Raw genomic sequence first — 15,177 nt, forward strand, 5'->3', positions numbered from 1 at the left:
CATGAGTCAGGATAAGGAAAAATGTGTAATTTTCTGACTAAAATTGATATTTTATACTTATCCTGACTCATGAGGTTAGCCCTCCCAACCTCCCCTCTTATGGCACTCTGGATTTCCCTGTAAATCCGGGTGTCGGGCATACATACGGAGAGAGTGATAAACATGGCTGGTCATGTGACCAAAAAGGGCGTCAAAACGGAGGAAAGGGAGACTACTCGAGGGTGAGTGAGTTTACGTCCGCTTTTTTAGAAGGAAACTTCAAGGGATTTCAAGTGTTCCACTATCATTCGCAAGAGAAGGGAAACAAGCAAAATTAGCATGAGTCAGGATAAGTATAAAATATCATTTTTAGTCAGAAAATTACATTTTTTCGATCCCTGAATGAATACTCTGTCTGTCCTTTTTAGAAACATAAATAAGACACCTTACCCAAACATTCCAGCTGTCGCCACAGTGACCATTCTTGTACTGGGAAAAGGGCAAGTGCACATACACACTAAAGTTAGGATGAGAAAGCCACAATAACTCGGTGTGCCTAGTGGCAGCAAGGGTTGTATGCTCCCCAGGGAGTTGAGATTGCTAATACGATGTGCAGTTGATATTGACATCCAATGATTTCGAGGGAATAAATACCAGCACCTTGAGCATGCACTAGTGCGTGGATATGTGCGCTATATAAATATCCTATAATAATAATAAAAAAAATAAAATAATAATAAAGTTCCCGAATTATTTTGGTTCCTTCCATCTGGACCCTCATGTAGCGGATCGTTGACATCAGCAGCTGCAGTATGGATGACTGTTTGGTGTTTCAGGTTTGATGTCTAAAGAAGGACCTGAAGACGACCCTGAAGTGATTTCGGCCGTGATCCTGAACGCTGATGGTGTCTACATCGCCTCCATGGTCACACTGATCCTCAGTCTCAGACTTACCGTCAGCGGCTACTACACCACGCGGGATCCTGCAAGTCTCGTCCTGTCCGAGGTGGGGAGCTACATTCAGATAGGAAGTGTTTTGAAAATATATCCCAAGATCCCAAATGGAAGAATTCACTGAATGTTATTACCCAGGGAGCTGTTGCACAAACTGATCTTAGTGCTAAGATTGTCATATGCCTATAATAAAGTATGGGACTAAAGATCATGCTAACGCTAAGATAGCTTTGTGGAATATGGCCCTGGGCCTGGATTTTCGATGCTCTCTTAGCGCTAAGATAGTCGTAAGTTAATGTTAATGTATGGCACTTACGACTATCTTAGCGCTAAGAGGGCTTCGAAAATCCAGGCCCAGGGCCATATTCCACATAGCTATCTTAGCACTAGATGGTGCTATTGTGGAGATGTTGTTGTCAGATTGGCTGTTTGAATCAGCCAGAATTGGGATTTGATACCCTCTGATTACAAGCTGATTAACCAATGAGGATGGAGTCATTTCCAAATTGAAATTAGGTTCAAGAAATGTGTGTATGCTTCAGTATGTCAAAACATAATAACCAACTTTTGCAGAAAGAGTTCATGGATGACGTCCTCAGCTGTGGGGTGATGCTGTTTCTGTCACCGTCTTGGTTGAGTGAAGTGTACAACCAGGTGACCTACAGAAATATCCTGGACACAGGGACACACTCCAGCTGGCAGGACACACAGCTAGTGTGTATGTTGAGAGGTAGGTGTACAATCAGGACACACAGCTAGTGTGTATGTTGAGAGGTAGGTGTACAACCAGGACACACAGTTAGTGTGTATGTTGAGAGGTAGGTGTACAACCAGAACACACAGCTAGTGTGTATGTTGAGAGGTAGGTGTACAACACCCAGAACACACAGTTAGTGTGTATGTTGAGAGGTAGGTGTACAACACCCAGAACACACAGTTAGTGTGTATGTTGAGAGGTAGGTGTACAACCAGGACACACAGCTAGTGTGTATGTTGAGAGGTAGGTGTACAACCAGAACACACAGCTAGTGTGTATGTTGAGCGATAGGTGTACAACACCCAGAACACACAGCTAGTGTGTATGTTGAGAGGCAGATGTACAACAAGAACACACAGCTAGTGTGTATGTTGAGAGGTAGGTGTACAACCAGAACACATAGCTGGTGTGTATGTTGAGCGGAAGGTGTACACCCAGAACACACAGCTAGCGTGTATGTTGAGAGGTAGGTGTACAACACCAGAACACACAGCTAGTGTGTATGTTGAGAGTGTAGGTGTACAACCAGAACACACAGCTAGCGTGTATGTTGAGAGGTAGGTGTACAACAAGAACACACAGCTAGTGTGTACGTTGAGATTGTAGGTGTACAACCAGAACACACAGCTAGTGTGTATGTTGAGATGAAGGTGTATAATCCTGGACACAGGTACACACTCCAGTTGGCAGGACACAGCTAGTGTGTATGTTGAGAGGTAGGTGTACAACCAGGGCACACAGCTAGTGTGTATGTTGAGAGGTAGGTGTACAACCAGGGCACACAGCTAGTGTGTATGTTGAGAGGTAGGTGTACAACCAGAACACACAGCTAGTGTGTATGTTGAGAGGAAGGTGTACAACCAGGGCACACAGCTAGTGTGTATGTTGAGAGGTAGGTGTACAACCAGGGCACACAGCTAGTGTGTATGTTGAGAGGTAGGTGTACAACCAGAACACACAGCTAGTGTGTATGTTGAGAGGAAGGTGTACAACCAGGGCACACAGCTAGTGTGTATGTTGAGAGGTAGGTGTACAACCAGAACACACAGCTAGTGTGTATGTTGAGAGGTAGGTGGACAACCAGGAGACACTATTAGTGGAGATGAGATACAACAGTGCTGGTTATCATTGGGTCAGGCTTGCCCACTTATTTGACACATGTCATCGTATCCCAGTTGTGTCGTCCGATGCTCATGCTGTTGGTCACTGGATTGTCTGGTCCAGACTCGATTTCTTACAGACCGCCGCCATAAAGCAGGAATATTGCTGAGTGCGGCATAAAACTCACTCACTCACACAAGTTTCTAAGTGGTTGTCTGTGTATCGTGTTATGTATCATATTCTCACCTGGACGCTTATCACGCTAACAGCCATGGTACGATTCCTTCCTTGGGTACAGTGAAAAAGTCTGTCCATGTGAATATAGAATTTCTTTACTGAAATGATTTCATCATCTGAAACTTGTGATGTCTTGTTACCAGTATCTAAGTGCTTGTTTTGTCAGCTGTTTATAACCTGTGACTGTTTCAGACATCGATGGTCTGGGCAGCCACGAGATGGGCGGCCAGATGATGAGTAGCTGTCGAGGTGGGGACAACATGCTCAGTGTGGAACACGAACAGGTCAACAGTACCCAGGTCGAGGCAGGTCAGTACATCCCCTACACCATACTATGTAGCAAGGCATGGAGTCATCTCACAGATAACATCCTTACCTTGTTAGCTTCCTGACGGGGTAACCTCTTTGGTCATGTGGACAAGTTCATGTTGAGAAATTAATTCAGGAGTGTCTATCAAATATTATTTATTTATACTGAGTTGTTTCCTAGGGTATCTAATAAATGAAAATCACAGACTCTAATATCATAAGCATAGAACCAGTGCATGTTGTGTCAATTCTCATGATTACAGATGAGCATTAATGCTTAACACAATGGTCATTTGTGATGTCATCAAGCCTGCTTATGACTAGAGTTATCCTCCATTAAGTTTACTTACCGTAATATCTGTGGATATCAAGGAGTGATGATAATGTACACAAGGTAAGATTAAAGAACATTTATGACACTCTAAAACCACAATCTTTTGACACAGGTGTAGGTGAATATGACAGAACTTACCAATAACTTACAATCAGGAAAGTATTCCATCATTTAAATAATAATATGAACCTCAGTATTCGAACTAATATGTATAACAATTGCCTTTTCAACTATGGTGTAATCTTTCTTGTTTCTTTTAAATTTGCCTATCTTTTCTTACATGATTTGGGCCATGCACTACCCTGGATGTCTGGCTCTGCATGTAACAGAAATACAATATTAATATCAAAAAAAAAAGAAAAAAGGATGTCATCACCATTGAGTATCAAATCACGGAGCTGGAATTTGATCAGACACATTCGTTCGGTACCAGTTATCTCACCGGTGTGTAAGATATGTAATGTGGACTGCTTTAACAGTTTTACTACCATGACAGATGTACAGACAGCCAATAAATACCTGAGCCAGGTCCTACCCCTTGTAAGATCCTTGTGTTTGTGTGCAGGCAAGAAGTTGTCTCGCCGCATCCTATCCGTGTGTTGGGAAGGGGTGCTGGACGTGCTGTCGGTGTTGCTCAATGGCAAGAGTTCCTGTGGGGTGTCCAGCAGCCTGGCCCTGATGTTCGGTACGGAGGGGGCCAAGGAGGAGAGCATGAGGGCTCGGGACGCCATCTGTCTCAGTCTCAGTGGACTCCAGAGAGCATCCAAACTCTGCTGCATCCTGGGTAAGTTGTAGCAGGGGATTGTACATATATAGAACGTCAATCAAGTGCATTTAGACCTTATGCATTGAATGAGGAAATGTCATGGTGGAGTTCAAGGACACAGATTTAACTAAATTATTTCAAAAGTTTCATTTGGGACACACTTTAGAGATCACTGTCTTTCATATCCGTCTGCCGCGCGAGCGCAATACGGAATTCAGTGTGCTGTATGGAAGTTTCCATATTGCACAGCTGTATTGATGATGACAAATGGGTATGTAATCAAATGGAACGCAGGGCTTGAAAGCTGTCTTTACATATTATCATAACCAGGTTACACATAGACTACTGAATATCTTTCACATTATTTGACAGATTTGGAGGTATAGTGGATAGAGTGTCTGTCACGGGTGTTGAAATGTCAGTCGGTCAGTCTCTCGTATGCTTCACTGGTATACTGTTTGCAGTACAGGTGCATTGCGATATCCACTACAGTGTCCATGTTGTATCATAGATGCATCATATTTGTTTTCTAAATAAACTGGAACTAATACTCTTGTCTTTTGGAAAGCACTCTGTCATGAATGTGACTTTTAAGTATTTATTGTAATCATTTATCAGCACTTGATTGATTTGAAATATACCTTCACCACACTTATGGTACATGATTGTTGGAGCTGCACAGTGAATATGAAGACTTACTTGAAGATATCCTTACAGGTGGCCATCAAGCTCTGCTTGATCCAAAACTAAGCTTATGTTTATTGTCAGAGGGGTTTTCTTCTTATGAATCTTTCTTTTGCGAGATGTGTTCAATCAATGCGTTTAGTTAACATGTTATGTTAGGTCTCCCAGGCTTTTGGTGATACCTGTTGACTTCCTTTAGACAAAGTTGATCAGTACATATGTTATGAAGTACTGTTTTCACTATTCTGTGTCTACTCCTCTGCAGGTCTACAGGAATTGTGTGGCAGCGCCTTCACCCAGCTGGCAAACACGTCCTGTGTGAAGGAGGACTTGAGAGTAGGACCTAAGCCCAGTGATGCCAAGGTTCCAGGAAAGACCTCTGTGTTGCCAGGGAAACCGAAGCTGGTCCGACTGCATGCAGCTCATGTCCTCAGTATGGATGTTGTCATGACAACTGGGCTGGAGATGGGCAGCCATGCTGCTGATTGCTGGAAACATGTGTTCAGGTTGGTTCACTTTTACTGGGATAGGTTGGTGTTGATTTAATGCGTAGTTCCGAGTTAACCAAGAAATCTGCTCATATATAAATTGTGAAATCAGTAATTAACCTTTGCAAGATCATTGAATATTCAATAATTTATTTTACAAAACACACATTTGTAGGTCTATATTCCAAATGACACTACAATGGATGAAATAAATGCCAGCATCACTAAGAAACAGGCCCGAGAATTCATATTAGTGCAAACTGTCTTTTTAAATGTCTTGAAACAGCACTGTCTCTATTCCTGAATCCAAAATAATGTTAGCAGCTGGGAGATATTTGGTGTTGACAAGTAGAATAGTAACAGTCATGTTTGCAAATGCTTGAATTCACCTCTGATCAGTCTTATTAGGTACAGTGCGCCTGCCAAGTGCATGTACCCAACAAGGGCAGATAACTCTGATCCTAGTACAGTACCATTCTGGGAAGTCCCAGTACTGTTTAACTTAATGTTCAATTATTTGCTGCCACTAACAACTACCACAAGCATATGAGAATATAGGGAGGGTGTGTCTTGAAAATGTCATAGCAGAATAAGAGGGCCAGCAGAAGTTACCACAGCATTTGAGATGAGAGATGAGAGCCAAAAATCTGACCTGAACTGTCTGTGTCTGTAAACTATGTTTGTGACTGTACTTGTGACTGGCTCTCTGTGACTGTACTTGTGACTGGCTACATCTGTGACTACTTGTTACTGGCTGTCTGTGACTACTGTACTTGTGACTGGCTCTCTGTGACTGTACTTGTGACTGGCTACATCTGTGACTACAGGTGCTGTGCACACATCTCTGAACTGGAGCACACCTACTTTAGTGGTGGCAACAACCAGTCCAGCCTCCCAAAGGTGCACCAGGAACAAAACCCTGAACTCAACGCAAGCACAGAGATTGAGTAAGTACAGTAATCTTGCCAGATATAATCTTCTACAAGGCGCTGTCACGATGAATAAATGACCTGTTCATATACAAAGATTATTTTTGAAAGAATCATAAGAAAGAGTAATTCTTGGGAAATAAACTGATAAGTCTTTTATTTATCAGTGTCTTCATATTGTAAAACGCTATTTGAGGTAGGGGTCACCAGTGTATTTGAAATTGAGGATGTATGCTTAGATTAGGAGTGATGTAATGGATGATAAAATTTTAGTGGACTTTTGTTGTGTATGTAATTCACATCTGATAATCGTGACTTTGGAGTAATGTAACATGTAATTTATGGGACCTTTATTGTTTATTATGCCCCCAACTATTTTAGGTTATATAGTTTATACCAAGGAATTCTGTCCGTGCATCCATCTGTCTGAATACATTTGTGTTTAGCCAATAACTTTTAAACCATTTTTCCAAATTCGGGGACCACCTTCCTTGTCAGATGGAGCAGTGCAGTGCAAATTTTGACTGTGGTGTTTTAATTTTTTCCAGAATTACAGAAATGTAAAACATAAACTTTAAAAGCTTTGTCCAACCAGTAACTTATTGGTTGGATTGTTTTCAAATTTGGGGACTTTATTGTTTATTATTCCCTTCTGAGAATCTTTTCTAGTTTGCTTTGTAGATGAGGTGTTTCCTTAAGCAAGTGGCCTGTTTTTAAATGCACCTCCAGCAAATAAGAATACAAAATCCTCACCTAAAGCTTGGTCTGTATCCTCTCCAGGGATCTGAGATTATTAGAAATTGGGAAGCCACCAGGGAGAGTATTGACAGAGGCTGGGAGGCTATCCCTCCATGTTTTGACTTGAGGTTAAGTGCTGTGTTACTAGATGTAAAACAACTAACTGTCACACATCTTTTGGCGTTGTTCATTTCAGGTGTGACCTGTATGCCAGTCCAGTGGCTTCTGTTATACCTGTGGCCCCTCGTATCAACGTGGCAGAGCTCATCCGACAGAGTAGTATAGAGTCAGGTTGGGACAGTGCATTGTCAGGAGGAGGGGTGTTGACTCCTGCTCAGGCATCCAAAGCTTTGTGTGGCTTGTCACAAGAAGTGGACAGGTGAGTAATGAAATTAAGTTGATGTAATTCCTAGTATATAGAACTTTCTCTCAATCATTTCAACAATTTGATGTCAAAATACTATGAGATAAGATCAGCATAATGTTCAAGGATAAGAAGACCTATTTGAAGAATAACCTGTGGAATTATCTGTCTGTCCTGAATGGACGAATTTTTGTAATTTAGTTCTCAAACATTTGCTATTTCTTGTAGCAAAGGTCTTTCAATATCTGTTTATGAGTGAGTGAGTGAGTTTAGTTTTACGCCGCACTCAGCAATATTCCAGGTATATGGCGGCGGTCTGTAAATAATCGAGTCTGGACCAGACAGTCCAGTGATCAACAGCATGAGCATCGATCTGCGCAATTGGGATACGATGACATGTGTCAACCAAGTCAGCGAGCCTGACCACCCCGATCCCGTTAGTCGCCTTTTACGACAAGCATAGTCGCCTTTTATGACAAGAATGGGTTGCTGAAGACCTATTCTACCCCGGATCTTCACAGGTCTATCTGTTTATGAAGGACAGTTAATCGGTGTTGAGGTTGAGAGAAAGTAGTTCTATACATATCACCCAAGCATGTAATACAGTATACTCTATAATATCCTCAGTTATAATGAACTCAAAAGGATCACTAAGTTTTGTTCGTTATGGCTGTAGTTCATTATATGCATTCTGACTGAAATTGTTTAGCAGCTGAGCAGAACAAAAAAAACCAGTTCATCAAAACGATTAGGTGTATGAGAAATGTTTTCTTTGATGTCATAAACTTGAAATGAACCCATTTCAACAATGTAGCCTCACATCCAAACAATGGAACAATACCTGTGCAGTTATCCAATCAGCATAACGCAAAACTGATGATTCTGAGAGACTGGTGATAATAACTTCTGTATCCTAGCCCATGTATGCTTTCTCCTCCCACCAGGATATTTGAGGATGCAGCCGAGAAGCTCAACCTGCAGGCCCTGCTGAGTTTCCTTGCCGAGCTAGGAGAGGCAAGTCGACTTCAGCTGAAGAAACATGCTGGCCCAGACATGGATGGAGGGGTCCCCCGACTCCCCACCAATGCCCTTCATCTTTACAGGCTGCAGGACGTCCTCATGAAGGTCGTCCACAGTTCACGACCTCTTCAGCATCTTGTCAGAGTGTGGAGTGTCATATCACCCTACCTGGTCGATGTGAGTACCTCTAGTTTTTGTGCTGCATTTCTTTTATGCCCCCAACTATTTTAGGTTATATAGTTTATACCAAGGAATTCTGTCCGTGCATCCATCTGTCTGAATACATTTGTGTTTAGCCAATAACTTTTAAACCATTTTTCAAAATTTGGTGACCAACTTCCTTGTCAGATGGAGCAGTGCAGTGCAAATTTTGACTGTGGTGTTTTAATTTTTTCCAGAATTACAGAAATGTAAAATATGAACTTTAAAAAGTTTGTCCAACCAGTAACTTATTGGTTGGATTGTTTTCAAATTTGGGGACTACCTTCCTAGCCTAAACGAGAGGTGAATAGGGATGTCATGTTGTGCCTATCTCATGTATCCATATATACTGTCCACATAAAGAAACTGTGCACACAGAAAATATAAATATAGGCACACAGCGTATTTATACATAAATACATTTGTGAACATAACAAGTATTGGAGACAATCAAACGCTCATGCACGTGCCAGGCAACGTGACGTCATTGACGGTGGCCTAAGGCCTTGCAATGTGTTACTGCACGTGCATCCCGTACAGATGCACACATGTGAAACTCTGAAATTGCTGTCACTGTCGAAAGCTTGATCTTTGGTCATTCAAACGTTCACCAATTCACATGAGAAGTCACATGCACATCATGCCAAGATTAACATGTGCTCAACGTCATGAAGCCATTGGAATGGTTCGAGCAGGAATGAGCCAACAACAGGTGGCAGCACATTTCCAATGCCATCGTAACACGATATCTGCATGGGTCAGGCGTTAACGAAATTAAAGTAGTCGCCGACCACCCACGTTCTGGGCGTTCCCGACGTGACGACGCCAAGACAGGACAGGTGGATTCGGGTGACTCATCTCAGATACAGGTTCCAGACAGCAGTGACCACGCCCCAGACCATTTCCCAGGCCTCCAATGCTCATTTTGTAGCCTCTATACGTCGTTGATGCACTGCTGTGGTCATACCACATTGTGACTTCGTCGTGTGACCCCCTACTCGATTTTGAACTTCTGTGTCATCGTTATGGATATTGTTCACGTTCTTTTGACATTTTCTTGGGGTCCGATACTTCAGCTTATAAAGTGTCTACATCATTTCGTCTTTGCTGTGTTGTATTCCAATTATGAAGGCCTTTTCTATGTGCACAGTTTCTTTATGTGGCTAGTATATATATTGTTATGTTTAAAACATGGTAAGATAGATATGTTAAGGTGTGCCATTGTTGATAGAAATTCTTCTTATTAATATAAACTCGTCACACAGATCGAAGTTCTTGTCACAGAATGGAAATCATTCATGAGGTAAACTTATAAAAGTAAGGCTATGAATAAAAATGTTTTGATACATGATAGCAGAGACCATATACCGGTATATGGTCTCTGACGATAGTATACACAATGAGCAGACCCAAGCTAATGCTTGTCCTTTGTTGCCAGGCAACTGGCAGTCGGGACAGGAGCATATCCAAGATGTCCGTCACCTGCATCCATGACTTCATTGTGGCAATGCTGAGTAACCGCGAGGAGCGGCCACACTTCCACATCAACGAGTTCCTGTGTAAGACGTTTGAGGACATGCTGTGTATGGACCTGTGTGATGGGGATGTACAAGACCAGGTAACCATGGTTACACTACAGATGTGACCACTTGCCCTGTACGATCTTGTTGTTAGTCTGTACATGCTATCTACAGTGGAAACCTGATGAGTAAAATTTCAAGGGTCTTGCCAAAATTGTTTAGTTGTAACAATGAACCACTTATCAGGGCTGGCCTCCAGTTGTCAGTGTATTGTCAACTGCATAATGCCAGCGAGCTGTAAGTAGGACGTTTGTTTAGCTGGAGACTGACACGTGCCTCTCATGTCAGATTATGTGATAATCACTAATTTAGTAATCCGGTCTCTTTTGTTAAGTAATTTACTTCCAGGGACTGTGAGAAGACGTTTAGTTAAGCGGTATCGTTTACTTATCCGAGTTTAGTTAACCGAACTCTAATAGTGATAATTAATGAAGAAATTTGCCAGGACCAAAGAAAAGTGTTTACTTATCCGGTATGTTTAGTTAAGCGGTCTTTACTTAGGCGGTTTCCACTGTATACATGTATGCAGTTTAAAATTCTTGAAAGGCATTCAGAAGCTGCACGAAGATGAATACAAGAACTAGCTCTGAAACATCATTACATGAAGAAGAAAACCAGTTGTTATCCACAAAACATGTCATGTATTCATGTGCAGTTTAGCTTTGTGAAATTTTATCTCATAAACAAAAATAATCGTAAATAATCGTAAATAATTACCCACCAACATTCCAGTTCATACAGAAAGAGCTCACTGAATTCTATAAGTTAACAAAGTATACCTCTGCCATTAACTGTATTAGAGACTATGTCAATGAGGCTTGGTCAAACTGCCATGCTCTATTCTCCTAAATACGCTGCCATGCCAAACCGTTTAAATGCTTAGAATAATAATAAAAAAAATAAAAAAATAAAAATAAGATGGGCGTTTTACTAGGCAGGTTGCCATCAATGACATGTCACATATGGCTATCCTCCTATGTTAAGGACTCATGCCATGATAAACTTAAAGTTTTGCTCAATAAGGCTTAAGTTCATGTATTGATATAGTGTCCTGTGTCAATGAATATTAAGTGTTCTTCATCCACCAATGAATTTCGATTGATGCCAGTATGTTCGCTTGAACTGGATCAAGCAGTGATGACACTGTGTTCTGTTCATTTAGATTGCATGTTCTATTCAATGATGGCAGTGTCTTCTGTTCATCTAGATCCTTTGTTCTATCGATTGATGCCAGTATGATCTATTGAACTGGATCAAAAAGTGATGACACTGTTTTGTTCATCTAATTGTGTGATCTATTCAGTGAAGGCAGTGTGTTCTATTCATCAGCATCGTGTGATCTATTTAATGATAGCAGTTTGTTCTATTCATCTACATCGTGTTCTATTGTATGATGGCAATGTGTTCTATTCATTCCGATTGTGTTCTATTGAATGTTAGTTCTATTCATTCAGATCATGTGATCTATTGAATGATAGCAGTTTGTTCTATTCATCTAGATCGTGTTTTCTGTTGAATGATGGCAAAGTGTTTTATTCATCCCGATTGTGTGTTCTATTGAATGATAGTTCTATTCATCCAGATAGTGTGTTATATTGAATGCTGGCAATGTGTTTTATTCATCCAGATTGTGTTTTCTATTGAATGATGGCAATGTGTTCTATTCATCCAGATAGTGTGTTCTATTGAACAGAGCTCCAGATAAGATTAAGCTGAGGTGGGTACTGTTCCCACTGTAATTTTTTGGAGTGGGTATTATGAATGTTGAGTGGGTATTTCATTTTCCGTTACCCACTGCTTTCAAATATGTGCGTATTTCAGTCATTTTACTCACCTAAGTATTACGTCATTGAGTAAGTTTACTAAGCAGGTATGTTCTGCCTTATGATTTCATAAATAATCACTCATCCTATACTAACAATACAACTTGATAGCAATGGATGTCCTTTTATTACGCAAGCGATTTTTATAAATATTTTCCCTACGCATTTGTTTTTAACCTTTTGTGTACTTTGTACGCAACAATTATATTTTAATGCGTAATTGGAAATTTTCTATGCGTATTTTACCCAAATACGCAGCTGATCTGGGTCTCTGATTGAACGAGGGCAGTGTGTTCTATTCATCCAGATCGTGTGTTCTATTGAACGAGGGCAGTGTGTTCTATTCATGTAGATCGTGTGTTCTATTGAACGAGGGCAGTGTGTTCTATTCATCCCAATTGTGTGTTCTATTGAATAATGGCAATGTGTTCTATTCATCTAGATCTTGTGATCTTATTGAATGATGGCAGTATGTTCTATTCATCTAGATTGTGTGTTCTATTGAATGATGCCAATGTGTTCTATTCATCTAGATATTGTGATCTATTGAATGATGGCAGTATGTTCTATTCATCTAGATCGTGTGTTCTATTGTATGTTGGCAATGTGTTCTATTCATGTAGATCGTGTGTTCTATTGAATGATGGCAATGTGTTCTATTCATCTAGATCTTGTGATCTATTGAATGATGGCAGTATGTTCTATTCATCTAGATTGTGTGTTCTATTGAATAATGGCAATGTGTTCTATTCATCTAGATCGTGTGTTCTATCTGTGAACTGGTGGAGGCCTGCACAGCACAGATCCAGTCAGGGTGGCGGCCCTTGTTTGGAGCTCTCCGTTCAGTGAAGATAGAATACACAGCTAACGAGGAAGTGAACGAGGCCAGACAGAGACAGAGCCATGTGGCAGCCGTGCTCGATGTGTTTGAGGTGTATCTCAACACGGACAATGTGCTGGTGTTTGCCAATGCTACAGTCGACTGTATTCTCTGTCTTCTGAAATATGTCAATGGCCCAGGTGAGATGACTTCATATATGCAGGGATGAGGGGTTAAAAAATCTTAAACTCATGTTCGAAGGGTTGAGGGATTAAAAAATCCTACATGTTCGCAGGAGTGAGGGGTTAAAAAGTGTTCAACTCATGTTTGCAGAGATGAGCATTTAAGAAATCTTTAACTCAAAGGTTTGAGGTTTAAAAAATCTTAAACACATGTTTGCAGGGTGAAGGTTTAAACAATCTTAAACACATGTTCACAGGGTTGAGGATTAAAAAAAATCTTAAACTCAAGTTCACAGAATTGAGGGTGTAAAAAATCTTAACCTCATGTATAGGGGAGAGGGTTTAAAAAAATCACATTAAAACCAAATCATTTACTCTGATTCTATGCGTGCATGGGAAGGTCAATAGGACATCAATAGAGCTCTTGTCAGGTCAATCTAATGAACGTGTATTTTCAGGCATGTTTGAGGAAATGAGTGACGATGGGTCTGACTCGGGCAGTGACATGGGTCTGGGTGGCCCCACAGGGGAGAACTTGTGTATCCCCGCGCTACAGTATCTGCGCCGGTGTTGCCAGATCCTGGCCTCCATGTGGAAGATGCCTGCGTGCCCCAACTTCAAAGGTGCTCAGAGGTGAGAAGGATGTAGTCAAGCGAGGGTTAGGTGTAAAACCGTATTCAGTTATAGTACAGGGTATGTTTGTTTGTCGTTTAATGACGTACTCAGCAATATTCTAGCTGTATGGCAGTGGTTTGTAAATAATCCAATCTGGACCAGACAATCCAGTGATCAACATCATGAGCATTGGTCTACGCAGTTTAGATACGATGACATGTGTCAAGCTAGTCAGCGGTCCTGACCACCTGATCCCGTCAGTCGCCTCTTATGACAAGCATGGGTTGCTGCAGACCAACCCTAACCCGGATCTTCACAGGTTATAGTACAGCATTGTAGTACAGGTTATAGTACAGCATTGTTTGTGTGATGTGGGAAATAAAGTGCATGTCATAGATCTTTACTTCTTTTTTGTGACATCTCTCCGAGAACAAGTAAAATGATATATCTGTACAAAATAAGTATCAAGGGGATTCTGGGTTGAATTGGTCCTCTGCAGCCTGTGCTTGTCATTGGAAGTGACATTATGTATCAGGTGGTCAGGCTTGATTGCTTGGTTGCATACGTCATCTTACCCTAACAGTATGTATTGTTGCTCGTAATATCAATCACTGGTTTGTTGGTTGAGACTTGATTATTATTGTCGGCTGAGTGTTGTGTTACTCAACATTCATGTAAAAAGCATAATGACCGCACAGGAATGGTGGTAATATTGAATTCTTTTTAATAATAAAACCCCAAAAAATAATTGTTTAAAAAGTCTTTATTGTATTAAGAAAACTGAATTGTTCCCAGGATACAGTTGGGCTCCACTGTCCGACTCGTCGACCCGGTAATCCCCAACATGAACTTTGAGTCCTTCTCCAAGAGCTTCACAGAGTCAGATGAAACTAAAACAGGACACGTCTTCCAGAAAGAAAACTCACAAGATGATGATAAGCCAAAAGGATTTCACATATCTGAACTGTCGGACCCAGTGTTTGACTCACAAAGCATAACGTCAGCCGATTCAGGGATGCTAGATGCTCTCTCTCCAGAAACACACCAGTCTCAGTCAGATCCCGCTTTGGTTGACTCAGGCATTAAGTTGACGTCTGCTGACACAAAATGGCGGCCAGTGCCTCTGGAGGAGCTGGATAATCCCTCTCGAATCCTGCATGTGTGGTTTCTCTTGCTTGATGGTCTGGCCACTTCCATATCCAGCTGCCCGAAGACCTTCCAGCCGCAGACCATGGAGATGCTGTTCGAGCTGCTCAGGTCAGCTGCTGATGTTCCAGGTAGGGACTCTGGTATTTT

The 15,177-nt window shown here is 41.3% G+C and overlaps 1 protein-coding gene across 1 annotated transcript in view; it reads left to right on the plus strand.

Moving 5' to 3' along the window:
* Positions 1-15,177, plus strand: part of LOC124257997 (brefeldin A-inhibited guanine nucleotide-exchange protein 3-like) — a 62,879-nt gene that overhangs the window by 33,355 nt on the left and 14,347 nt on the right. The window contains 12 exon segments of the mRNA XM_046692074.1: positions 816-985; positions 1,507-1,663; positions 3,221-3,337; positions 4,237-4,455; positions 5,387-5,627; positions 6,437-6,556; positions 7,473-7,655; positions 8,585-8,837; positions 10,300-10,479; positions 13,023-13,284; positions 13,725-13,899; positions 14,677-15,158. Of these exon segments, the coding sequence (XP_046548030.1) occupies positions 816-985; positions 1,507-1,663; positions 3,221-3,337; positions 4,237-4,455; positions 5,387-5,627; positions 6,437-6,556; positions 7,473-7,655; positions 8,585-8,837; positions 10,300-10,479; positions 13,023-13,284; positions 13,725-13,899; positions 14,677-15,158 (2,559 nt within the window).

This window comes from Haliotis rubra, unplaced genomic scaffold (genome assembly GCF_003918875.1).
Source record: "Haliotis rubra isolate DU_JTF1 unplaced genomic scaffold, ASM391887v1 Scf68, whole genome shotgun sequence".
In the NCBI taxonomy this organism is placed as follows: domain Eukaryota; kingdom Metazoa; phylum Mollusca; class Gastropoda; order Lepetellida; family Haliotidae; genus Haliotis; species Haliotis rubra.